General features: G+C 45.7%; 1 protein-coding gene across 8 annotated transcripts in view; it reads right to left on the bottom strand.

Moving 5' to 3' along the window:
• LOC126262230 (protein grainyhead) overlaps positions 1-27977 on the bottom strand; it is a 333250-nt gene that overhangs the window by 11334 nt on the left and 293939 nt on the right. For 7 of the 8 annotated variants that reach the window (XM_049958688.1, XM_049958685.1, XM_049958691.1 and 4 more), the window contains exons 10-12: positions 8343-8522; positions 6504-6556; positions 6286-6417 (exon numbers count right to left, since the gene is read on the bottom strand). In XM_049958688.1, the coding sequence (XP_049814645.1) occupies positions 6286-6417; positions 6504-6556; positions 8343-8522 (365 nt within the window). The remainder of the gene's footprint in view (positions 1-6285; positions 6418-6503; positions 6557-8342; positions 8523-27977) is intronic. The other variant, XM_049958690.1, reaches the window with a different exon arrangement.

Below are 27977 nucleotides of genomic sequence, written 5' to 3'. Positions count from 1 at the left end.
TCCAAAAGAAGCTTTTTGTGTTGTACTAAAATGGAAAGCAGACTTCCACTGTTATTGATTGCAATCTTATTTCCTTTGTACTACCTCAACAACACAGCAATTTAAGCAATCATCTGCCACATCTTACTGAATAATTTACAATATGGAAATAGTGAATTCACAACTGGAAATAAAATTAATGCTTTTTATGCATATGGCTGCTTTTCTTTCCTGTGACCTATCCTACCTCCAGAATCTACAATATACTTCCTTCATTTTTGGATCACAGTGAATTGTTAGTGCAGTAGCCACCAGAAAGATCGCGGGAGGCGCACATCCGCACGGCGCGTCACGGACGGTAGTTGCCGCAAATAGAGTCCCGTCCACCAGAGGGCACGCGAGAATTCGGCCGCGACCTCTGGCAGCGGAACAACAACAACAACAACAACTCAGGCAGCACGGGCCGGGCCCAGTCAGTTCACATCGGGCATGCCTATGAGACAGTTCTCTGTCTACCCTGAAGGGCGACGGGAACGTGAACCGTGTTACTACACAATTGGCGACGAGTAGGGTCGTTCTTTCGCGTGTTGCGTCGTTGTTCCGGTTTCGCGGCTTATCCGCGGCATGGAGGATTTAGTTCCCTCCTCCCTTTCCCCCGTACGACGAGACGGCGGAGGATTGGGACGCGTATGAACATCGCCTTCGTCAGCATTTCCAGGCGTTTCATGTTGCCGATGCGGAGGTATGTCGTGCTCTTTTCTTGTCTTGGATATCTCCCTCGCTGTATCAAATTTTGCGGCAGCTAGCGCCGTTGCAGGAACCCTCGTCCTTGTCTTTTGACGCATTGTGTTCATTACTGTCTTCATATTATCGCCGCCGCACGCATGTTGTGGCGGCTAGGGTCGAGTTCTATCAATGCAAGAAACAGCCCCATCAGTCCTACCAGGCGTGGGTCGCTACCCTGCAAGGTCTTAGTCGCAAGTGTCATTTTGCCACGGAGCAGTCGCGAGAGTCTTATGCCCACGTTATGGTGCGCGACGTCATTGTTCGTTCGGCCCGTGATAGGGAGGTCCGGCAACGGGCCCTGCAGTTAGAAGACCCTTCCCTCGAGGAAGGCCTATCCATTGCTCAATCGTATGAAGTCTCTCACGCCGCCGGTCAACAGTTGGAAGCGTGGTGCGACGTCGCGGCGGTTCAGGGCGGCGCGGCCGCGTCCACTGCGTCTGGGGTGGACGACGTGCGAGCGGTACAATCCGGCCGTTACGGACGCTCCCGCACGGCGCGTAAACAGAGTTCCGGCCGCCGGCCCCTGTTACCGTCCTGTGCGTCGTGCTATATACATCACGATCGGTCGGAGTGCCCCCAGCGTTGGGCCGTTTGTCGGAAATGTAATAAAAAAGGACACATTGCTAAAGTTTGCCGCTCAGCCTCGAAAGAATCGAAGGAAGCAGTTACAGAGGACATGGACGTTGACATTCAGGAAGTTTCATCGGGCCAGGCTCCCGACGCATCGGCCCACAACTCTTTATCGAGGTGTCGGTCCGGTCGCGCCGATTACAACTGGAAGTAGATACGGGCGCGGCGGTTTCTTTGTTGAATGCACAAACTTACTCCGACCTTGGGTCGTCCCCGTTGGCGCCTGTTTACCGGCGTCTACGTGCTTATGGTAAACAGTTCATTCCCCTACTGGGTCAATTCACTACCGACGTGACTTACAAATCAGTCACTCGGCCTATCACTTTTATTGTTGTCAGTGATGCGAGCTCCGCTAACCTTTTTGGCTTGGATGCCTTTCAAGCTTTCGGGTTTTCTATCACTGACACCATACAGTTGGTCTCCGAAGACGTTCCCTATCAATCATTAGAATCTTTGATCTCTGACTTTCCGGATATCTTTGAGGAGGGCCTGGGGCGTGTTTCAGACTTTGAAGCTCACTTAACGTTGAAGGCGTCGGCTCGCCCGCGTTTTCTACGCGCGAGGCAGATCCCCTTGGCTCTCCGCCCTCAGGTAAAAGAAGAGCTAGACCGGCTGACAGCCCTAGGGGTCGTTCTTCCCATTTCTTCCAGTGAGTGGGCTGCGCCCCTCGTTATTGTCAGGAAGCCCTCGGGAAAATTACGTCTTTGTGGCGATTTCACGGCCACCATTAATTCCCAATTGGTAGTGGACACCTATCCTTTGCCTCGTGCTGATGAATTGTTTTCCGGCGTAGCGGGAGGCCAATATTTTTCGAAAATCGATCTTTCGGAGGCTTATCAGATACCTCTTGATGAGGACTCCAAACGGCTGGCGGTTGTCAACACCCCGTTTGGCCTTTACCAATAGCAGCGGTTGGCCTTCGGAATATCCAGTGCCCTGGCGATATTCCAGCGTTATCTTGAGCACGTCACGTCGACAATCCCTCATTGTATTAATTACCTGGACGACATAATTGTCACGGACCGCAGCGCGAAGGAACACTTGCACAACCTTCGCACCCTCTTTCTCAAATTCAGGACCGTGGGCTTGCGGTGCAACCTGCGTAAGTCAAACTTCTTCCAACCGTCCATTGAGTATGTGGGCTACACAATCTCTCGGCACGGCGTCCAGCCGCTAGGAAGTTTGGTCCAAGGTATCGTCGACCTTCTGTGGCCTACTTCGCTGCAGGAGTTACAAGCTTCTTTAGGCAAGATTGCCTATTACCACCGGTTCATTCCCAGGGCTTCCACCATCGGCCGCCCCCTGTACTGCCTTCTGCGCAAGGGTGTTCCTTTTGATTGGTCGCCTGCATGCGAGCGAGCGTTCACCTCGTCGAAAGGCCTCCTCACGTCAGCGCCGTGTTTGGCTACTTTTGACCCCCATAAGCCGTTGGTCCTGGCTACAGATGCTTCGCAGTATGGGGTAGGGGCGGTCCTGGCCCATCGCAACTCAGATGGTTCCGAGCAGCCACTAGCGTTTGCGTCTAAAACTCTTAGTCCCGCACAGGCCCATTACTCCCAGGTGGAAAACGAGGCTTTGGCCATTGTCTACGCTGTTACCAAGTTTCACCCTTTCTTGTATGGCACGAAGTTTCAGTTAATCACTGACCATAAGCCATTAATATCGTTATTTGGCCCCGCGTTTCAGATTCCGGATAGGGCGGCCCACAGGCTACAGCGCTGGGCCCTGTTCCTCTCTAAGTACCATTATGACATTTATTTTCGCCCTACCGGACAGCATGCCAACGCAGATACTCTTTCCCGTCTTCCGGTGGGCCTGGATCCTAAGTTTGATCGAGAGGAGATTATGTGTTTTCATTTGGATGTGGCGTCCCGCGAAGCGGTTGATGGCTTCCCGATCACTAGTTCTAGAGTCGCCAGGGAAATGGCAGCTGACCCGGTTTTCCGGCAAGTGGTTCGCCTCATTCAGCAGGGGCGGTCATCCCGACCTCCAGGCCGGGCCTCGGACCCTCTTGGTAATTATTTTGTTCCACGAGACCGCCTCTCGGTCTTGGAAGGAGTTCTCCTTCTGGCTACCGATGATACAGCTCCTCGCATGGTTGTTCCTGCAAGTTTGCGAAGGGAAGTCCTCACGTTATTACATGCGGGTCACTGGGGTGTTTCCCGTACTAAAACATTGGCTCACAGATATGTGTACTGGCCCGGTATTGATAGAGAAATTGAGCACTTGGTGGCCGCCTGTTCCCAGTGTGCGAGCCAACAGGCATCTCCCAGGTCAGCGTTCTCTTCATGGTCGCCTGCAACCCAGGCATGGGAACGTGTTCACATCGATTTTGCGGGCCCGTTTCTCAATGGCTTTTGGCTCATTGTCATTGATGCTTATTCCCGATTTCCATATGTGGTTCGCTGCTCCTCAACCACTTCAGAGGTTGTAATCCAGGCACTAGCAAAAAATCTTTTCTGTGGAAGGTCTGCCAGTCACCCAGGTCTCGGACAATGGACCTCAGTTTACGTCGCAGACCTTCCAGGATTTTTGTAGGCGCTTTGGTATTCGGCATGTTTGCTCTCCCCCCTTTCATCCACAATCGAATGGGGAAGCCGAGCGCATGGTGCGCACGTTTAAGACACAGATGAAAAAGTATGTGCACGAATTTCCTGCGGAGGAGGCGTTGACGTTTTTCCTGACGGCATACCGGACCACACCTATGGGAGAACGCAGCCCCGCAGAGCTCCTCCACGGGCGCCAACCTCGGACTCTGTTGCACCTCCTTCGGCCCGGTCCTCGCCAGTCTTCGCAAAACGGAGTACCCGGGTATGTCGGTCTGGGCACGTGGGTTTGGTCGCAATCCACGTTGGATACCGGCGGTGGTCCTGCGCCGCCGGCTCTATACCTTGCAGACGGGGGACCGGGAGGTATGTCGTCACCAAAATCAGCTTCGTCCACGTTTGGGCCCCCACCCTCCGGCACCTCGGGCACCGGCTTCCCCATTGCCGGCACCTGTGCTGGTTTCTCAGGGGACGCTACCACCCCTCCCCCCTGTGATGGCTCTCAGCCTTGGCAGCCTCCAGTCGCTCCGGCACCGGCATCGCCATCATTAGCGATGCCCCAGCGAGAGCCGGCCCCCCTCGCAGGCCCGGTTTCTCAGCAGGCTGGTTCACCTGTGGTCGTCCCTTCCCGCCACTGGGTCTTGCCCCTCCCGGGGTGGACCAGGATCCAGAGTTCGATGGCCTGTCTCCCGTTCTGTCCTGGGTTCCGGTGGTGGGACGACGGGGGCCTCTTAGTATGGGTCACTTCCAGCCGTATTCGAAGGTTCCGGCTCGAGGGTTGGCAGATCCCCTCGACTCCAGCCTTCCGATGGATGTGGAGGTCGTCATTCCTGCACGACGCTCCACCTTCCGACGCAGTGGATCACAGTGGTTTCACCCCCCGAAGGAGGAGGAGTGCAGTAGCCACCAGAAAGATCGCGGGAGGCGCACATCCGCACGGCGCGTCACTGACGGTAGTTGCCGCAAATAGAGTCCTGTCCACCAGAGGGCACGCGAGAATTCGGCCGCGACCTCTGGCAGCGGAACAAGAACAACAACAACAACAACAACAACAACAACAACTCAGGCAGCACGGGCCGGGTCCAGTCAGTTCACATCGGGCATGCCTATGAGACAGTTCTCGGTCTACCCTGAAGGGCGACGGAAACGTGAACCGTGTTACTACAGTTAGGTTTTGCTTCAAACAGCTGGACAAAACAGATTTTTCCACTTTATTGAACATGAAAAATAAAATACAATATAGAAAACAGAAAACACCCTTCACTTTTCCTAATGCCTGTATCATATCCCTGGACTGTTTTTATGCAGCTTGCAGACTAAGATACTACATAATGTGCAATTATGCAACAACAATAGTTGTCATGCAAAACTATCTGATTTCAGTAATTAGAGCTACTCTAAATACTACTGATCCTGGATGCTAAGAAAATGGATTTCCCTTTCTTAAACTATTTTTTCCCCAAATGTGTTCTCCATGTATATCATAGACTATTGGTCAGCTTGAAATCCATAATCAGTTCAGTGACAGGATAGCAAGATAAAAGATAAATAATGGTTACCAGTATCCTGACAAAGAAAATTGAGAAAAAGAAGATAAATCAGAATACCAATGTGTCATCTGCTAAAAGGCCAATTTCAAGCAGAAAGCAGAAGTAAACTCATTTAGTTGTATAAGAATGTAGCAGAATGTACATTACCATACAATCAAAAACCCACAAAGTGTATCAGAACATGCAGTATCTTATGTAACTGTGTGATGATAGTAGGAAAAATTTAGTCAGAATGTTCCAAAACTGAGCCTATGTTGTGCACACAAATGGCAAAAACAAATTAATAAGTTCAGTGGCTAATTCTGTGTTTAATTTTTGTGTGGCAAGTAAGTTACAGAATTTGCCACTTACAATTTCTTACATAGAATGTATATAGTTTGATTGTTCTCATTTCTGGTGTTCCCTCGGATGATTATATGTCTTTAGATATTCCTATGTGATTAAGAATCACCTACCAATGTCATCATAGCTTCCAAAGAAGTCATTCTCTACATTATTTTCGAAGTTTTAGTTCATGAAAAATGGCACCAAAACCACAACGAATATCAAACATATCTCCAGAAGGTGCATTTATACTGCACTGCTTCCTTTCCCAGGCAGTTGTGTAGGATTTTGCTGTTGTGTTGCAAGAAACAACCACTGGAGATGCAGGCCCTTTGGATACAAACAACCAAATTTTTGATCGCAAGCACAGGCAGAAATTGCAATGGAGTGTGTGTTCTATCCCCAGGAAGGTGCAGCAGCAGCAGCAGCAATAGGCATTGTCGTGCAAAGCAGGGTCCCCTGAGCCTTACCCAGGTGCATCCGGAGGGAAGTGGTTGTGGAACTTGAGAGTCGGCGTGGTGCTCGGTTTGCTCGGGTGCAGGAGGAAGGGCGAGCTCTGCTTCCCAAGCCCGTGCTGGGAACCTGCCTCACCATTCGACAGGCTAAAGCACACAGAGTTCACAAGTTAACACCCCACACAACAGCCAGCAGCACATGCACAGACAACCACAAGCTTTCTTGCACTTACCTTGAGCCATCTGTGTCGTGGTTGTAGAAGCCACCCAACTCGATTGAGGCCAGCTGCAAAAGAGAGTTCATGTTAATATACATAGCATATGAACAGAATAAGTGTTATCATCAGTGAAATCTGTTATTCGTGAAATATTTCAGAACCATTCTGGATCATAGATAGTACATAATCATGTTAAAATACCATTATGAAGTTGAATAAGATTTGACTCAAGATGGTGTTCACATATAATCTAGAGTACGAAGGAATTTTTTTTAACTTAATGTTTGTGCTGTATCAGATTGTTTCTGCATTTTGAAATAGTGTCAAATAGTTTTTCAACATGTCTTGCAAATGTTTTTGAATTATGAAACACATTCTTAGTGTTTCCCATTAATTAGATTGAGTGAGCCCCTATTTTCTATTAAGCAGTCAGCAATATACATTCATTGTGAACTTTCTGTAGTTATGTACTCCACAAAACTGTGTGCCAGAGTGTAGCTAGTGAGTGTACCTAATGTACTAAAATTTCGTGTGTTCCATATGGACTGAGTATGATATGGAGGAAATTCATGAATATTAGTGTTTCATATCTAAATTTCTGCAAAAGCTCCGCATATTCCTTACATAATTTTTTCTGCGTCCAGGAATGTCATAAATTTTCTGAATGATTTCATCATTTGTTGCTGATATCCTACCATTTAGTACATTACCACAAATGTTTTCACTTTGTTTTTCAACATGTGAATCGTCAACGCACACCTTCAGTCATGCTTTGTCCATAAACACCATGAAGTTTGCACCAACTGAGTTGGTGCAGTGGTTAAGAGGTTGTATTTGTGATCAGGAGAACTGAGGTTCAAATCCCCAATCAGCCACACATATATAGATTTTTCAAAGTTTTTTTAATTTGATCAAGGCAAAATTTCCCTCAAAAAGTACTGTGCCAATTGCCTTTCCTATCCTTGTACAATTCAACCTTGTGCTCCATCTGTACTAACCTTACTGCTGATGGGCCAATAAAGCTTTTGATGAAGTTCAATTTCAGCTGCTGTGAAGCATTTTGACAACAACTAATTTACTCGTATTTATGTACAGAGTTCTCATCTGGAAGGATTCTCAGTTGAAGAACATATTATGACTGAATACTGTAGAGGAACCAGTGACAGTACAGTATCCTAGTAGTACAATCATATACATACTGATCCTTGGGGCAATCCAGTACAGACACTGTGTCACTTGACATTCTGCTTCTCATGTTGCATTACCTCTCTTCGTCAAGAGTGGACTACCATTCTCTGTAAAACCTGTACCAGTGTAGCTTGAAGTACACTTGCGAGGGAGTTTTAGAGTGTGGCATACAGTGGAGGAGGAACAAGTCTAGAACTAGATGATTCTACATGAGGTGGACTCTTGAACAAACTTCGACTACAGTTTCAGATGGGTGAGGCTTTTTTTTTCGCCACAAAGTATATCCTCAGCAATATAGGAGCGTCTACAACGTGTTATACTTCACTAACTCCATGGGGGTGTCAGTTGGTGGAGAAGAGAGGGAAAGAACTTCACCATTTTACATAGAAAGGAAGGTACACCAGCAGCGTTAAAGATGGACATACTAATCTGGATGCTGCAGTGGATCTAATAAGATGGTTTTTGTGTCAGAAGAGGGGTACTCTTACAGTATACTACCCACATGAAATATATGTGTTTTGGCAATGCAGTGATTGTAACACAGAAATCGAGAATAGTCTGGTACTCGTACAATGTGCTACTCATTTGGGAAACGTGTTTCCTCTGCAGCTTGCTGCAATGCAACTGTGGTAAGTCAGAAGTAAAGCTGTGATAGTAATACCCTACCTTGTCAATGTCTTCAGCAGGCGTGAAGAGCACCGGTGGCTTGGCAAGGTCGCTCATGCTGTAGAACTCTGAACGGTCTGCGGGTGGGTGGTACAGCTCGTCCAGCTTCTTGCGGCCGGTTGCCGTCATCTTGCGTTTGGCAGCCCGCCGCTCCTCATCTCGCGTCTTCCTTTCCGCACCCTGTGAGAAAGAAATATAATCATTACCATTACTGTGGACAGAGCTTCAGCTGTCAGGCACAATTTGGCTACGCTAAAAGACATTATAAGCATTGATCAATGTTTTGGTGATCATGCCTTACTAGCAGGTACAGAACATCTTGTACTGAACACACCGAGCTAAGATGGATGCTACTCAAGTCGGACACAGCTCCAAAAACCATACTGAGCGAAGTGGTGCAGTGATTAGCACAGTTTGGTGGACGACATTTCTACTCCGCACCTCACATCCGTGATTTCCCTGTGGTGCCTTTGAAAGCCCACAGCTGACATCTTTCCCCATCCTTGAAACAATTCGAGCTTGTGATCCATCCCTAATGACCTCATTGTCGATTGGACGTTAAACCCTAAAAGTTTTTCCTACATTCCAGGTGCACCCAAAAGAGAGCAGTCCACATTCATTACAATGCCTTTCGACACTTAGCACATGCTATAACCTGCCTATGCTAAACATGGTTGCTTCATGTCCCAATTTAGGAAGACTGTCCTGATTTTCGTGTTGAAAACCAGATTGGCAAATAAACCCTGTCGAAATACGCAAAAATGCAGCTTACAGCGACATGGATAATATTTCACATAATACAATTTGTTCATTAAGCGAATTTTTAAATGAAGAGGCAGTCTTGTAAACGTGAGTGAATTTAAAAATTCAGCTTTTAGTTCGAAACGAGGTAAGTTGTTAAACTTGCACTTAACTTCATTATACAGAGTTTTTTTCGCATTCAGTAGTGAGTCGCATATCGATCAAAATAATTTGTTGCAATTAAAATGCATTTTATAGCTCGCGCTGGGTTTGTACTCTATATACGGAGACTGAAAACTAAGTTTAAGAATGAATGGTGTAAGTTTTACTCACGACTCAACAACGGTAAGGATTATAATGCTCGCTGTGTCGTGTTACATTCACATTTTCGTGTGTCACACAGAGCCGAGAATAGCGCACCACACAAATGGGAATGTTGCACTACGGAGCACAGGTGTTCGCAAGGAGGGGCTAAGGCGCCATCTCTCTCCTCTCTCCTCCCCCTCCCCCCCCCCCCACCAATAAAATGGGCAGAAATAGTGCTTTTCTACAATTTATATTGGAAGGACAATAATAGAGCAGTAATTGTAGGATACATATTTGAACTGTCAGTTTTGAAAAAAAAAAAAAAAAAAAGAAAACTGCTAGTAAGGGATTACGTAATGGGCAGAAGATAAGAGCTTAAGCTCTGTTGTCTTCCACTTAGCCCGTAGCTAAGCCGCCTATGGGAGTCAGCCATCTCCTCCTCCATAATATGGCCAGGTAAACATTTCACTGACAAGAAAACCTACAATCTGAACAACTTTTACATTACTTTATAGCGCACCACAGAGGGTTTGCTTTCGTGTCAATCCCATTGACGGCTTATCTCTCGGGTCGTTTGAATCGTTTACTGAGAAGAAATTACGATCTCAACTTACAGAAGTGCTTAGAGCGAGAACACAGTCTTCCGCTTGTTTGTTTTTATGGTCGTGGGCATTTTGTTGGGAAGTACTACATTGTTATTAGTGCAATGATTTCGGGAGCGCACCACGTCAGCATCGTTACCGGTACCAGATTAGGTTTTCACACTAAGTTAAAAAAAAGTGAAAAACGCTGTAAACTAAGCACATTTTAGAACTGAAATGTAATCTGCTGCTAGAAACTGGCTGTGCGACTGCAGTAATCACTGAAAGGTTTGTACTATGACGGCCTTGATGTGAAACCATATACTCAATTTCCCTTTCGTACGATTCAGTAGATTGCCTGCTAGTTGAGTTGACTGTATTTAACTAAAGTTGTGAACATTCCGAGAAACTAATTAATAATGGAGGCAAAATACCAAATCATTTTGATATGAACCACAGGAGACCCAGTGGGGCCAGATTGTGAAATTAGTAAAGCGACGTAACGGCTTTCTCGACTGAGTTACTGTTATGCCACGCTGCGGTGGACTAATCAAAGCGCAAAGCAAACGAAAATAAAAATTACACACACACACACACACACACACACACACACACACACACACACAAGTAACAAGCGTGTTGATAGTCGATGGGTAAGTGTTAGGGGTGGTCAGGAAGTAAGAAATCTAAAGTGATGACGGTAGCCGTCGGCCAAAATTCATAAGGCACCATCGGCCTTCATTAAGCCGGAGCGGATTCAGCTCTCCGTGTACTCAGGACAACAAATTGCCCGTGAAATCGCCACTTGCTGTGGGCTCGATCTCACGCTGAGAGATCGCTTCATCTCAGCCATCGCTTTTTTTTGTGCTCGGCCGTTTTGCTTTTACATATAATACCCTCGGATACCTGCCAATAATTGTTTTGGGGTCGGAAGGGGAGGTGATAGAAGCTGGCTGCTGCGAGAAAGATACTCTGGAGGCGAAAAAAAAGGAAAAAAAAACAAAGAAGAGGAAGGTAAGCGAAACACAGGGCGTTCCTCAAGCAGCGTTCACTGCCCTTCATTGTTCCTTAATAACTGAGAGTAAGCAATTTAACGCTTCTGGTTTTGTGATTCGTGATTTACTGGACTTGTTCAGCGACCAGTTCTTGTGCACGGATTTGGTACTGCATTCTCACAATATGCAGGCAGCGGAGTTTTTCAGCCCAGCACTATTCATAATAAAAAGAAACGTAGGTACAAATAGTCGGAAAAGATTTGCGAGGGTATTTTGGTTCCGTTGTTAAAACTACAAGAAAATGCGTGGTTTTCTCACCAGAATCATCAGTGGTCTGTAATTAAAGATATTACGGTAATTTCTGCTTGGTTTATCGCTTACATCTTCTTTAGACACTGATATCTGTGGTCTGATTTTACGCTGCCTTGGAGAACTATGCTTTTCGGACGTTTAGAGTACGGTGTTGCCAAAATTGCCACTAGTTTTTCTTTGAACTTTGTGTTTTCTCTCTCTCTCTCTCTCTCTCTCTCTCTCTCTCTTTCTCTAGTTCATTATATGTGTGTTATTCTATTTAATTATGTTACTCTGTATTTATATACTTTGTAAGAGATATGAAGGAGTTTAAATTTTGTGTGGTGAGTAGATGGGGAGGGGGGAGGGGAGAAGCATTGATGAATGGATTTAAATGGTTCAAATGGCTCTGAGCACTATGGGACTTAACATCTGAGGTCATCAGTCCCCTACAACTTAGGACTACTTAAACCTGACTAACCTAAGGACATCACACACATCCATGCCCGAGGCAGGATTCGAACCTGCGACCGTAGCGGTCGCGCGGTTCCAGACTGAAGCGCCTAGAACTGCTCGGCCACTCCGGCCGGCGAAGAACTAGGAGGGAGGAGCCAATGACAGAGTGTTATTCAGTCTCAGGGGCGTGTTCGGATGGCCCCATTGGTTGAGACGACAGCTCCTGCTAAGCACGGTATCCGGATTACAACTGCGGTGTGACCACGACTTTCAACTGCGACCTTAGATGGGTAGTAGTTTTCTCGCATAATATATGAGTTATATGTTCTTACACAGCTTGGAGCAGTTTCAATGTCTATGACTAGCTCTTTGAATCTTTGCTTAATATAAATTATTTATTATTCGTCTTTTATATAAATCAGCCAATCGTTTCTCCGTAGATAATACCCCGTCAGTCCCAAAAGTTTTAAGACTGGATTAATAAAAACCAGAGAAAAATATAAGATGGTGATTTCAATGCTTCAGGTGTTTTACATAGTCTCCCCTCACTTGAATACATCACAAAAATGGTTCAAATGGCTCTGAGCACTATGGGACTTAACATCTATGGTCATCAGTTCCCTAGAACTTAGAACTACTTAAACCTAACTAACCTAAGGACAGCACACAACACCCAGCCATCACGAGGCAGAGAAAATCCCTGATCCCACCGGAAATCGAACCCGGGAACCCGGGCGTGGGAAGCGAGAACGCTACCGCACGACCACGAGATGCGGGCAAGTACATCACAGAGAACGCTCATACAACCATGTGAACTTGTCAGAAAAGTCATTCTTTGACAGTGGGCTGTGTCGTCAAAACACTGACCTTGCATGTGAATTTCTGAACTCCGCCGATTTGTGGTATTTTCATATTGATGACGCCAAGTCTCGTCACCCGTGATGATTTTTTCCCAGAAAAGAATTGTCCGCGATTTGCGTTTCAGTCAAGTCGCAGCTGGCGCGCATGCGTAGTAGTTTTTGCTCAAGAGTCGAGGTGTCCGGGACAAACCTTGCACGCCCTTTTTTCTTCTTCAAAACATTCTGGATAATCTCTTGAACATTTGATTTAGATAATAATAATGCTCTTTTAAAAATAGTTTCGTGACCGAGACACAAAGGAAGTCTTTTGGTTTCTACACTTGCGGACGTTTGTTTTAGCTATTCAGGGGTGACTACCTCCATGTTGGGAACCACTGGTCTGGGATCAGCGCGGTTAAGCGTCGCTACCTCTTTGTCCTGGCGCGTCCTCTCGGAGAGCTGTTATCGCTTACTGCCACCGGGTCGCCAACAGTCAAGGCACCCTCCTCTCAGGAGAGTACTCTGTCCTCCGCTTAGTGGCCGCAGCATGAAGTCTGAGAAGCGAGCGGCCGGCCGCTACCACCTTCGGACAATGGGCGCCGCCAGGCCAGTAAACAGCGTTTTTAATTTCCCTCGTTTCCTTCGCGAGCCGCCACGTTTCCCCCGGCAGTATGCCGCTGTTTATCTGATTTCTCCGCGCTTCGCCACTAAACATGTCTCTTTAACTCCGGAATTATTTGGGGAAACCGCACCTGATACTCCACTCGCCCGCGCCCCTCCTCCCCCAACCCCTCCCCCTCTCCCACCCCTACCTATCCTATGCTATGCTATGCTTGCTTGCTCTGGTAGTGGAGAAAGTACGACAAAAATTGTCGGTCCCAAACAATTTATTACAAAGCGCCATTAAGTTAATTACATTCCCGCGCCGACAGGAATTCTCCTCAGATACACGTGACGAACAATGGAGGTCCCTGAAATCAGCATTCCTGTGATTCATACCAGGCATATAGCCACGCTGTGTGCGTCTCTTGTTAGAAGATATTATATAAAAATGGTGAGGGGGAGAGAGAGAGAGAGAGAGAGAGAGAGAGAGAGAGAGAATAGCTCCCTTATCTCTCTGAATGTGAAACGACTCTAATGTGCATGCTCTGTCGACGTTCCCGACCAGAAACTTACTACTTCATTAGAATGTAAGATTTCTCAATTACTAGTTTCATTGTTTCGGAACATCATAAAACTAGCTTGAACCAACACCCTAATACATTCTCTCTTTGCTATCACTTCGGCAGAAGAAAGAGGTGCTTCGTTTATTTTAGCCTGCACAGTTTAAGAAATATAGTCTTGTCAATGTTTACAGAAGACAGATGGAAAATTTGGTGCGTGAGACAGCTGCTGTAAAGTTACTTACAGTGTGGTTGTCTTTCTTCCTAGTACTTACCATCAAAAGAGAAAAGCTTAGGTTTTAATAATAAGTTGACGATCAAGTTAGTAGTAGTAGTAGTAGTAGTAGTAGTAGTAGTAGTAGTAGTAGGAGGAGGAGGAGGAGATTAGTGTTTAACGTCCCGTCGATAACGAGGTCATTATCGACTGAGCACAAGCTCGGATTAGGGAAGGATGGGGAAGGAAATCGGCCGTGGCCTTTCACAGGAACCATCCCGGCATTTGCCTGAAGCTATTTAGGGAAATCACGGAAAACCTAAATCAGAATGGCCGGAGACGGGTTTCAACCGTCGTCCTCCCGAATGCGAGTCCAGTGTGCTAACCACTGCGCCACCGCGCTCGGTCAAGTTAGTAGAGCGGAACAATAATGGAGCAAGATTTGGCAATGGCTGTTCGGAAAGAACCATCCTGGCATGTGCCTCAAGAGGTATAAGATATCGGTGGACACCCTAAATCTGGATTGCAATCTTACACGTCCCGTATGAGTGTCCATTGCTTTGAACAGTGCGCCATTTCCCTCGATTCTGGAACCAAAAGGGGAATAAATAATTTAGCGTTTTCATTAGCAGATGGGTGTCGTGATGTAACTGTGCACGTTAAGCGGTTACCAAGTGTAGAATCTGTTAGAATCACAATTAGTTTTCCTTTCAGTTTTTGTTCAGCCCGGTCTTCCGAACAACGGCGCTAGTCTATGACCCTAGACTGGAAGGTTCGAATTTCTAAGATGGACGTACTTTTCCTCTTCAATACGTAGCTATCAAGATAGACCATGCGACTGTTATTGGACTGTGGACCAAAGTCATGAGTTAAGTCTCAAATGTGTCAGCAATTTCTTGTTGAATTGAATGTGTAAAACATAACTGAAGATTATTTGTTCATCGGATGAAAACATTAAGCTCTCTAAATCTCTTTATTTACGAAGCCGATAGGATGCTTATTGGTATCATTTTACAACTAGTTCATTCAATTAATTCTTATGTGCTAGAGGATAAAACATGCCAATGGACGATTGCAGATGTATCTCTAGTAATTTATCAATTACAGTGGATCAACAGAGATATCTCTAGCAACATAGTGTTCTCTGAAGAAGGCACAGATATACGCAGTCGCACATTTGAAACTCTCATGAGCGAAACTTAAACCAGGGTCTATGTCTTTTTTGTCTTGTGCGGACTCAACTATGTCTATTAATTGAGGAATGGCGAAACAGACCTGCGGGGATCGATTGATTCAGAGGCATTGTTCGTTTGCCCTCCAAGTTGAGGATCCGTGCTGAACAGAAATAAGATAAATGTGCTGCAGGAGTTAGTTTGTTCTTCGCATACTCTCATTAAAATAGGACTGAAGCTGTCCGGAGATAGGGGCTTTGTTAAATGATAAAACATCGGTCGCTAACGAAAGCGGAGAAATCGCAGAAATTACCATGCTTTCAGTAACTATAGTCTCACCCGGAATATAACGCTTAATTAGTAACCAGAAACACTTTACTGGCGCGCTGATTACAGAGCCGAAGGCCTCCTACGTGGGTGTTTAACAGTTCTCAGTGAACACAGAATGCGTCTTCGTCATCAAAATAACAACGTGAACGAACACCTGTTTGAGTACAACGCCGCGAAAACTGTTCTTAGGCTGTTACTAAATTCGCACTGTAACGAGCATTTCTGAGAGAGCAACGGGGATGCTGCACCTATCGTTATAAAACAATAAAGCCTTTCGGTGCTGTAAACTTTAACGACGATGGCCTGATGCGCGTAGCTTGCCACGCAATCTTTTGCCTTGTTGTGTCCGTTCGTAACAGCATTCGCAAAAGAAGCGGTGAACTGAAATGGCTTGCTTGGAGGAAGTTTTATTTACAGGGTCACACGACCGAAAGGATATCTTAATTGGTCAACAAAGTACATAGAAAGCACCAGTACTAGGCGAATAATTCAAATCGTGCGACGTCTGGATCACTAGAATTTTCTGCATTTATGGTCCAGTTTTACGGTAGCGACTTCAACATTGTCTGATAATACCCTCCTAGTGTCGCAATTTACATTTAATGCCGAAGAGGGGTCAGCTCGCGAACTGTTTGCCTTCCACGCAAATCGCACAAACGTCTAGTTCACTTCGAGCGAAAATAAAGGTCTTGAGAACAACATTTGACCGTTTTTAATGTCTTAGATGTTACTGAAAAGCAAAACGAGGTCCTTGGTTTTACTGCTGTTTCTTCGGTTGTAACATGTACCTGCGATACGATCACCGTCGCTTGTTCTTACTCTATATGAGCGTGCGCATAAATGTTGGAAAACTTGGTAGGGAATTAACTAACGTTCAGACCGATATATTTTACTTTACCCACTTCTTTCCAAGTCATTTATAGCTGGAGATGATAACACTGCCATATCTACCTCAAACAAACAGGGAGAAGAATAACCATAATTTTTATCTTTCCCTTTGACGGGATTCCTTTTTCTGCCGGCTCACACTTAACAGATAGTAGTTTAACGTAACAGTAGTTTCATTCTGGTAAGTTGGCTATTCGTTGTTCGCATCTCGCATCTGCAGAAGGACTTGTAGTGAATGTGTAGTTTACCTACACCAGTAGCTACAGGGGACTGACAATATATGGAAACACACAAAACACATCACATTACCATGCCTAATACGGTGTAGGAAACCAGTCGGCATTCGAAACATCTTCCAATCGTCTCGGAATGGATAAATACTCCTGCAAAATAGTGGTACATGTAGATAACGATGATGGAGGCAGACGGCGGTCACGCACCGTTCTCTCCCAAGCAGACAACAGAGGGTCAATAATACTGAGATATGATGACTGTTGTGGCCAGTTATGCGACCTTGTAGGGTAAGCATGGGGCCCATGGAATACCACGATTTGGCTGCCCAAATCACTACCGAACACTCATCATGTTTCACTCTTGGGACATAAACTCGACCAGATGCTGGAAACAGTGTGGAACAAGACTCATCTGACCGAATGACTTTCTTAGATTACTCCAAGTTGGCACCACTTTTTCCTGTTACGGGCATTTGAATCACGGACGAGTGATTTTGGAATTTCAGCTCGCATTGAAATCCGCTGCTTATGCTTGTTTTGGCGCTGACAGGGCTCGCAAGTGCGACATTCAGTTCTGCAGTGACTTTTGCAGCTGCCATTCTCTTGTATTTCGCCATAATCTTCCTCAATGACCGCCCGTCACGATCGCTGAATACGCACTTCCGTCCAAGTTGTGACTTAGCGGATGTTCCCCCATGGCAGTATGTTTAGTACAGGGTGACAATTATTGAACTATATGAAAAAAAAACGTAAGTTTGCTACAAACTATGGCGTGCACACAGTTTATTCAACATGTAAACGTCACTACAGATATTCGGATTTAGATTATGACGTGTTCGTGATGCCTACCATCATTGGCGGTGGTGTGTCGCAGACGAGTAGCGAAATTCTGCATGACCTGCTGAAGTGTCGGAACATCGATGCTGTCGTTGACCTCCTGAATGGTTGTTTTCACCTCAGGCATTGGGGTTATTGCAGTACACCTTGTCTTAATACAGCCCCATAAAATGGAGTTGTATGTGTTCAGATCCGGAGAATATGGCGACCAATCGAGGCTCATGCCAGTGGCCTCTGCGTACCCCAGAGCCAGAATGCGGTCCCTAAAGTGCTCCTGCAGGACATCAAACACTCTCCTACCCCGATGGGTTCGAGCTCCACCTTGAACCACATTTTGTCGAAATCAGGGTCATTTTAGGTAACGGAAATGAAATTGTCTTCCAAAACCTTCACGTACCGTTCGGTAGTCACCGTGGCATTAAGGAATATCGTACAGATTATTCTATGACTGGACATTACACCCCACACAGTCACCCTTTGAGGGTGAAGATATTTCTCGATCGCGAAATGCGTATTCTCAGTCCCCCAAATACGCCAATTTTGCTTATTGGTGAACCAATCGAAACGGAAGTGGGGTTCGTCGCATGCATGCATGCGCGTATTAATTCCCATGATGCCCGCGGCCAACCATGCAGTTCGAACGTCCTAACGCAAACCGTTCAGAAGTTATGACGGTTTTATTTCATATAGTTCAATAATTTTCACCCTGTATGTGCAATTTCAAACAGTTCGGGCGATCATCTGACAACACAGAACTACACATCACACTTCAGCTCTCTGTTCTGTCCTGTGAAAGAGATGTCAAAATCCGCATCGCATTTCGAATCACCAACCAACGCGAGGCACTCTAATTACCGCAGGGACCTCATAAATTCAGCTTCCACTGATCTAGTTAACATTATGTGTGTAAGCCGCCCTGTTTCTTTGAACGAACACATCGCGTTGCGTCCTCAAGTTTCATACGGACAGAGCATCAGCGTTCAGCGGCCCCCAGCGTCTAACTTGTACCGAGGTGGAGGACGTTTTCGGAGGACTCCCGGCTAGCGATCGCCATTGGCCCTCCGGTGCGCGACAAACGCGTCGCCCGATCGCGGAGATTAATGCCCCCGCTGGCCGCGAGGATAACGGCAAGCCCCCGCGTCTAATAATTCGTCGTCTTTGTTGGCCACGATTTACTGCCCAATTAGGAGACACTGAAATTGCAGCCGCGAGACGGGCGCCTTGCGAGAGACGTAACGCGGGATTTATGGCGAGTACGGCCAATGGCCGCGGTGTGTGTGAGGCGCACGCAGCACACGTGACGCTTGTCGTCGCTCTGTTACGCACTGCCAGATGAGCCGATATAGGCACTCCGTAAAAAGGCGACGTTCCTTCCTCCCGAATAACGCTTGCTTCGCCGAGCCGAATTCCGAGGGGAATTTAAGCCGAATTATGGGCTCCGTAGCGACATTCTTTGAAACCGGATAGCGATCTGATGGCTCTCTTGGAAACCCAGTACCGATGTTGGTAAGTTACGCGCCCCCACAATATGAATCTGGTGTCGGTTTTTTCTTCCCCCGAAATGCCATCCATTCTCTTTTACCTTGTTGTTCGCAAACTGTGCAGAACAGTTGACAATGTGGCTGAATATGTTGATGGTGTTATCCTAACACACGTGGGAGACACATAGTGGAAACCTCCGCGAGGAGCTATCTCGTTTTGGTTGTCTGTTGCATCGGTAAATCTGTCTGCAATCGCGGAAGATACGATTTATGTTAGCATGAAGCTTTGATGTTTCACTACTAAATACAGTTACGAAGCATAGGTATGTGGCCATTGCAATATCAACTTAGTTCCTACTTCCGGAGGCGTGGCTGACGGAAAAAAATTCTTTTATTTTGGACATTACATTCTAAGTTAGAAATTAGGTGGCTATGTTTTGAAGAACCTTCTGCTCTATGAAAGGTCAACATAAGGCCGACGCTAGAAAGAAGTAATAGACGAGCGGAATCCTCTTTTCAAATGGTTCAAATGGCTCTAAACACTATGGGACTTAACATCTGAGGTCATCAGTCCCCTAGACTTAGAACTACTTAAACCTAACTAACCTAAGGACATCGCACACATCCATGCCCGAGGCAGGATTCGAACCTGCGACCGTAGCAGCAGCGCGGTTCCAGACTGAAGCGCCTAGAACCGCTCGTCCACAGCCGCCGGCAATCCTCTTTTAACGTATATCCATCTTTCAGTTAATACGGCGCAATTGCTCGTGACTGAAAACAGTTAACGGAGCAATTTTTCGCAAACAAACAATAGGACATGCACGTGGAGTGGTGTAGAGAAATTGATAAGGTAAAAAACTTAAGTGGACGTTACGGCCTTTTCCCTAGATCATCTAGCTCCTAAATCGCAAAAAATGGCTCTAAGCACTGTGGAACTTAACATCTGAGGTCATCAGTCCCCTGCACTTAGAACTACTTAAACCTAACTAACCTAAGGACATCACACACGTCCATGCCCGAGGCAGGATTCGAACCTGCGACTGCAGTAGCCGCGTGGTTCCGGACAGAAGCGCCTAGAACTGCTCGGCCACAGCGGCCGGCTCCTAAATCGCACTTTCGTGTTTGAGTGAATATTATCCAGATCAGAGTCCACATCTCTGTTAGGCTACCGACTTGAAAAAAAAAAGTACAAAACAATAGCGGAAAAAATGAGAGAGTGACAATGTCGACCAAAACAACAAATCTCTCTACAAATCTGAGAATTCACGCTGGCAATGGAATGGATTTCCTTGAAAGCTGAGAGCGCAGGAGAATTGATTCCACGAAGGCAAGCTGTGTGTGAATGCATCGCTTCGAAGCTGTTGGGGACCAGTTTGAAATAACATCTTCATGAGCAACTCAACGGTGAGATTTTATCAGCCAAGTTCTTTTTTTGACGACTGAAGTCGTTAAGACATTGTTCACAATTTATGTCCTTTTGTGTTTTGCTCATCGTCAACTGTACATTGCCACGCGCCTGCGATATTCACAAGGCTAGAACCTCGTGTCTTAAAAGACACTGATTAAAAAGGTTTCTTAGGAGTAGAAAAGCTTCTTAGCCAAGATTGCAATAAAACACTGCATTGTGGATAATCGGTTTCGGTAAACTATGTTACTGTCATCAGATCTTCGTATAGGGTGTTAAAAAACATCTTGTACCATATGAACACAAAAGATGTTTATTATAATCTGTACGAAGATCTGATAATGGTAACATAGTTTACCAAAACCAGTTATCCACGGTACAGTGTTTTATTGCGATCTTGGCTAAGAAGCTTTTCTTCTAAGAAAGTAAATACAGATCACTCCTTCATACTCAGTATGAGTAAACTAATGGATGTGTTCACGAAGGTGGGGGAAAAAAGGAAGTATAAACGTGTCAGCCATGTTTGTTCAGTTTAGGTTTCGCGAGAGAATGGAGTAGTGACGACAAAGAACCAGTTTAAGAAATAAAGAAAGTGAAAATTTTAAAAAACGGCGAAGAGGATAATTTGGCATCGTATGGGTACTGAACTACTGCTCTTTATCCTCTGCCTATGGCGACGCTGCACAGCAGTACTGGGTGGACTTGTGTACTGCACGCAGTTCTCTTGCTGGTTAATTTCGACTTACGTAACCAGAGTCACTATATCCCTTAAAAGTAGTTTCCTCCCGAGGCCGAGTTCCGTTCCAGTCCTCTAGCCAAAGTAAAATGCTTGTCAGAACAGTAAATCTCATGCCACAGCCTCCGTGCTACTGTCAGCCACGTTGACGGTTCACCAACGAAATTAGGTAAGCGTGGGCTGCAATTGCGAAAAATGGCCACTTGTCTGTGAAAAGATCTCTTGAGTGGCGTGGTCACCTATTAGGACGACGACATGCTCAAACTGTAGACTTCGTCGGGCGTGTCTTTTTTTTTTTTTGTGGCCGCAGCTGCCATTAAGGAAAAGCGCCGACCCCGCGGGCGACGGCAGTGAAGGCGCGGCAGATCTCACGAGATAAGCGTCCGAGGCACGGACCCGCCTGCGGCGCTGATCGAACCCGCGACCGCCACGTGGAAAGCTATCACATCGCACGACAGAGTGCTCGGCCTCCGGAGAAATCGTGTTTCCGTTTACTTGAAGCAAGAATGGGACGACTTTCGTGCTATAGGCTGGAATCCACTTTGTTTAGCTCCTCACAAATGGATAATGACTGCCCCTTTGTCGGTTAAAGCCGCAGGCGATTATCTAGCCGTATTTATAACGTGGACAACATCGCATGTGTGTACCACTTTCCAGTCCGAATCTCCAGTCGGGTTCGTTGACAAGGAGAACACCAGTTCGTCTTCCGCTCGTAATAAAACTGAACGATCTGCACTAAAGGTGCAATAGCACAGCTGGGTGACAGGGACAGAGCCACGGGTTGGAATTTGCTACGACGATGACACTTATGAAACGCTTCGCCTGCAACATTTAAGACTTTAACGAACTTGTCATGATCTCTCCAGATCGTAACGAAATATCAGTCGAAAAACTCCTGCACACTTTGCAGAACTGGATATTAGCCGGTCCTTGCGTCTGGAAGTCGTGACAATCAGTTTTCGAGATTTGTGCAACCTTTGCTATTTCGTAAGTTTCGAGTCTCTCATCCGGTATTGGTCTTTTCTCACTCCTCTCATTTTCCCACTGCCTGCTGTATTCACTTTTTAGTTCTGTAGGCAAATTACATACTAGAACGGTGGAAGGAACACTGCAGTGCCTCGGTGATAGCGAAGTCATTATAGACAGAATGCAAGGTGGACATTCACTTGGTACAGAGCAACCACATAACATCGAAAACATTATCACTGGCAGGGTATTCGAAACCCACACACTACCCTAAAAAACGACTCCAGGAGCACCTCGCTGGCATACTGAAAAAAATTTATATGTAATTATTAGATGTGATTGAACCACACTGGGGCACGCAGAGCAATACGATTCAATTTTCCATGCAGATGTAATTTTTTTCGCGAATTCTTTATTTCTTTAATTAATTTTGTTCATGTGCTCCACCACCTATATATAATTTTCCAGTGCGTTATATCCAGGATATTTATGCGAAATCGGAGGTAATCATATACCAAAGAGGAAATGAATCGTGCGATTTCCGTGTGAGAAACGATGAAGAAACAACAAGAAGTCAAAAGCAGAGTACTGAACTTCTTACTATGAAACGAGTCAACAACGTCTTATTTTCAAAATATTGAAATGCCATCATTAGGCATTTCGGTAACTAGTTCCTACTGATATATGTGTTCGTGCAAGGCCATTTTTCACCAATAATTACATTTTCGCAGATGTTTTTTGTCACAGTGTTAAGATGTCTTCTAGCGGGTAAAGTCTTACAGCTATTTATGTTTCGGATGGGGTACCTTGTCAGTGTCTCTTTTAGAATGCCTCCTCGGCGCGGCACTGCAGATTGGCACGATTCCTCGGGGTCGTCGGAATGATGAGTCATTTCGTGATCTGCGGGCGCAGGCCAACTGCAGCGTCCCTCTGAACGCCGGCCGGCAGTAACTCGTGAGGAACGTCCGCTGGACGCGCGCTATTGGGCTCTCCATCAACCGTCGCGCCGTGAGTAATAACAGAAATGAAATAGTGTCCGGCGCAGCGAAGAGAGGGCAGCATCTCCTCGGCATTAGTAAGAAACTTATCTCCATTTGCTCTTTACGCCTCGTGCCTCTCCGGCGCGCCAGTGTAATTATAACTTCATTTGCTGTTGGTTTTGCGGCGAGCCGATCGCCGGCACGGATAAACGGAACTACGACCGTTTCTTCGGCGAGAAAGAAAAATGCCGAGTCCTTTCTATTTCCCCGAGAGAACGCTTCGGTCCGTGAGAGATGTAATCTGGCGGAGAAACGCGGCGGGGAGGTGTGGGCAATAATGAAGTACTTTCAATTTATTGCCCCCCCGCTCGCTGTTATTTGTAATTGCGTTACGCTCCGTGGTTGCAGCGGATGGCGCCTCTTTGCGCAATGCGCATGCGCCAAGCCAGCGTCGTCGCACTGCACGAAAGACGAGGCCCTTCTTCAGCTTTTATGTTATAACGGTGAATGTTACTTTTAGATGCATGCTTTAAGAGCTATTTATTGTTCGTTACGTTTAGCTCTTAGTCCATGTTCGTTCAGTCGATTTCGAACATGCCATCACAACCGTATCAATTTCTATTACTCTGTCACAGTCTTAATGGTTGACAGTTATACTCTGAGCGGTTCCCTTCCTTTACAGAGTTGTCATTTCTATCATGTACGCTTCGATAACTGAACAGTCAGCGTGGCGGATTGTTAAGCGAAGGTGCCAGACTTCGATTCCCGGCCAGGTCGGAAATTTTCTCCACGCAGGGACTGGGTGTTGTGTTGTCCTTACATTCGTATCGTCATAACTGACATTATACTGTTGAGCCAGCTGAATGGGCGTAGCCCGAAAACCAATAAATTAAAATACCATAACTGTATAGCAAACAAGCTGAATGGACTACATGTAACAAAACGATGTTCAAGTCAGCCTGTATCCCGAAACTCAACGTCTCTCGACACATGATTTCCCTAAAGTCAGAATACCAGTTTGATTTTGTGTTTAGAGGTTTGCGAAAAGCTATCAGTTCAGCAGCGCACAGACTCCTGCTGAGGAAAATACAATAGTATGAGATATCTGGTCAGATTTGGGACTGAACTGTGGACGCACTGAATCAATTTCTATCCAGCAAAATATGATGCTTTCGGCCTAATCACAGGTGGATATTACGATTGTATCCGAGGATTACTCATTTCATATGATTTAGCAGATTGCGTTAGTTGCTATCTTAGACTTCTGGCAGATGAAGCAACCACATCTGAATAAATGTATTCACATCCAGTCGTCTCTGGAGAAAAAAATTTAGCCACATCCTAAGATTGGTAAGTAGTCAACGTAGGGAAATGTAAAGTTCAGAATTTCATCAAATGTAGAAAAAAAGAGAGAAATAAACATAATGAAGCCATCATATAGGCTCAAACAAACGGCAGGTCGCGATACATTGCCAGGATTCTGATAAAGTGGGGTTCTTCTACAACAAACACTGCTTGTAAAGTTCTTGAAAGCATGTCCAGTAATACAACTTGATTGCTTTGCAGCAACGCTCAGGATGTCACCGTCCTGATCTTATACCCAGGAGCCCCAAGTCGAATGGTCAGTATTCACGGAGATGACAGGCACTATCATTCGAAGCAAAAAGTCTAGTAAAAATGGGCTATAAAATGCTTACCTTAAAAGCTTTTAGTACAACTTTATCTTCCATAATGTGAAACAAATTTCTTCTACTGAAAGGTCTTTGCTTTTCATATTTCAGGAGGAAGTAGTATGGAGCAAAACAAGAGAAACTGTCTAGCAAACATTGGTTAATGCATACCTTAAGAGGTATGAGCACTTGTTCAGTAGAAGAGGCGTGTTTCAGAGTAGCGAAGATGAAAAAGTGCTCTTAGCTTTGAAGGTATGCATTTTAGAACCCATGTTTTCTTCACTTTTTAGCTTCGAATGATCATTCCCGCCATATCCCTCATTATTTTCGATTCCTGCTGGAACACCCTGTATACAGGGGTCAGTATTTTCCACAGTTTTATCGAGAAAACCCCTGGTGCATATTCAGTGACAACTTTTATGGTGAGTAAAAAAAAGCACCGCATAGAACTTCAATTTTTTGGCATTTGCTTTCTTTATTGGAGACCGAACAGAAGCTAAAGTAGCCTATATCAAGCTAAATTGATGCTGACTATATTGATTCTTACTCATGTAATTCCCCATGACAGCCCAGTCTTCCTTTAGTAACTATGTTGATGAATTATCGCTTAAAGCGTAATATCAGACATTATTATAAATATACTTTTCTGTTTAAAGTATATATTCAACTCTTGAACGTGACTGTTTTCTGTTATTGTCAAGTCTTTGGATCGAGACTGTTTAGTCATTCAAGGAGCTTCAGTGGATCTCATTATCCTGTTACGTAAAAGAAAAACTGTAATAGTTTGTCCAAGTTAGAAGGTAATCACAAACTACACTAGACAGAAACGTCTTGTCAATGGACAACCTCACGCAAATGAGAACGCTGTATACAAGGATAAACTGTAACGAAAACTACAGTACTGTACAGTCGATTTAATGTACGAGGGCTATTCCGAAAGTAAGGTCCGATAGGTCGCGAAATGGAAACCACGGTAAAAATCAAAAATGTTTTATTTGCAACAGTTAGATACACCTTGCAGCTACTTATCTCCGTAGTCGCCGACCCGACTTAGACGTGTATCGTAGCGTTGTACCAACTTTCCCATACCCTCGCTATAGAAGGCAGCCGCCAGTGCTCTCCGCCAATTCTCTACGCTGGCCTACGGCTCGTTGTCTTGTGCCGAAATGTTGTCTTCATAACCAGCGGTTCATGTGACCTGAGCTGAAACTCAGAGGGAGACAATTACGGGCTGTATTGTGGGTAATCTCACATTTCCATTTGAAAACGATGCAGGAGCATCTTCATTGCCCCTGCAGAATGCGGCTGAGAATTGTCTTGAAGACGAAACAGCACGACAGTTATGTAATGTTAGCTGCATAGCTTCAGGGGAAATTTCTCACCAGGCCCCCGTACTTGGCGGCAGACACTATTTTCTAGACATCTTTACGCACTCACTGCGAGCTCAGAAATGAGAAGAGCGACGTGATGCCAACTGGGGTTATACTAGAGACACTACCCAACACATCTGTGCAAAGCTTTATCGGATTTTCATAGTCGTTTCCATTTCGTGACCGATCGGACCTTACTTTCGGAATAGCCCTCGTACCTTCCAGATTCTCACTAGTAAGGCATCAGCTATTTGTATTTCCTCAAAATTGGTCCAGACGCAGAACGCTGCCTCCACTACGGAGGCGTGCGCGCCCACTAGCTTTCGTGAGACGTCATTTCAGTTGCAGTGGCAACCGATCCGGACACTGTATCGAAATTATAAAAGATCTACACCAAAAAAAGCCTACTTTCATCGGCTGCTCCAGCTGTGTGCGGTTGTGACGACCTCGACATACGTTCCGTAATACTTTTTCGCATCTTCGTGATTTCATCAGTAACTAATCAAAAATGAAGGGAGGGGGGAAGAACTGCACTTGTAATGGGGTTACACGACACGTATTCCGTACGCACGTCAGAAGGGAGAGCGGTGGGCGCACGCCCGCTGAAATTACGGGGCAGTTCCCCGCGGTCGAGGCAGACGCGCTCGGTGCGACCACAATGAGGGCCTTGCCGAACAGCAAACAATAGGCTCCGAGCGAGCGCGCTTTCGTGATTACCAGCATTACGGCCGGGGACACCGACTGCTCCCCGTTGTTCTGACGTCCCCGTTGACTTGTCCGATGCTCGTCCATTTATCGGCACTGTTAATCTGCAAGCAATGTGAACGGATGTCTGCGAAGGCTGTGTGTGTGTGTGTGTGTGTGTGTGTGTGTGTGTGTGTGTGTGTGTGTGTGCGCATATGAGAGAGAGAGAGAGAGAGAGAGAGATGATTGTGAAAGATCTCCATTGCATACTATGTTGGCTTTCCTTACAATCCATCAGGAGAGCGTTGGAGGAGGAGGGGAAAAAAGCCACCAGTTCGGGGTGTCTAGTCAATAATTCGGAATGACAGAGCGTAATACGGGAGGAACTGGTGCAGTACACAGATTACTTAACTAGCTCAGCGGTACACTTGTCAACTCAATTTTTGATCAGTTATTTTGGGTGTGAAGGAATAAAGATTTTCATTCCGACCTCGCTTATGTCTCACCAAGGATGTACCACAAAGATGACTGCGATTATTATTATTACTTAAAATCAGCGTAAAATCCGCTGCAGAGTGAAAATTCATTCTGGAAATAGTCCCCTAAGCTGGTGCTAATCCATTTATCCGCAATATCCTTTCTTGTAGGTATGCAGGTAGGGAAGGAGGAGAAGAGATACTAGCGGAAGCAAAGCCGTAAGGGTGGGTTGTGAGTCGAGCTCAGTCGGTAGAGTACTTGCCCGTGAAAGGCAAAGGTTTCAGGCTCGACTCTCGACTCTAGGTTAAAATAAAGGCTGGAAATTCCGCGAGTCCTACCGAGATTCGAACCCGCAACCTTTCGGTTTCCAGGCAGCGCTTTCCTTCTTTTGTCGTCGTTCTCGGCATTTGGTCTGGGCGGACGTTACATGACACCCCGTCAAGCCTATCATCAAATACAAGTTTTTTTTTTTTTTTTTTAAGCAATGGGCAGCCAGGATCTGATCGAACACGCGGATGTACCGTGCCGGCAACCGTTAGATCACCAGGCCCGATAAGTAAGTGAGAGAGTAAAAAATAAAATACAAAAGATGAAGTAAAAACACGCTATTTACTGCGTTCTATATATTTTTTGATGTGTTTGCGAGTATATAATTTCTGGAGCAAACAGATGTATATGTTCTGAAATGTTTGGATGACGCTTTTCCTATTCTTGCGTTTCTAAGGAGTGAGGAGAATTTACCACATGACCTCTGACATGAACTTCCGCTACTAATTCTGCTGTGGGTATTGATAAATTCTATTATGATTGCTTGTTCCAA

Source organism: Schistocerca nitens, chromosome 6, assembly GCF_023898315.1.
Source record: "Schistocerca nitens isolate TAMUIC-IGC-003100 chromosome 6, iqSchNite1.1, whole genome shotgun sequence".
NCBI lineage: Eukaryota > Metazoa > Arthropoda > Insecta > Orthoptera > Acrididae > Schistocerca > Schistocerca nitens.
This window is presented reverse-complemented; position numbering and strand designations above follow the sequence as displayed.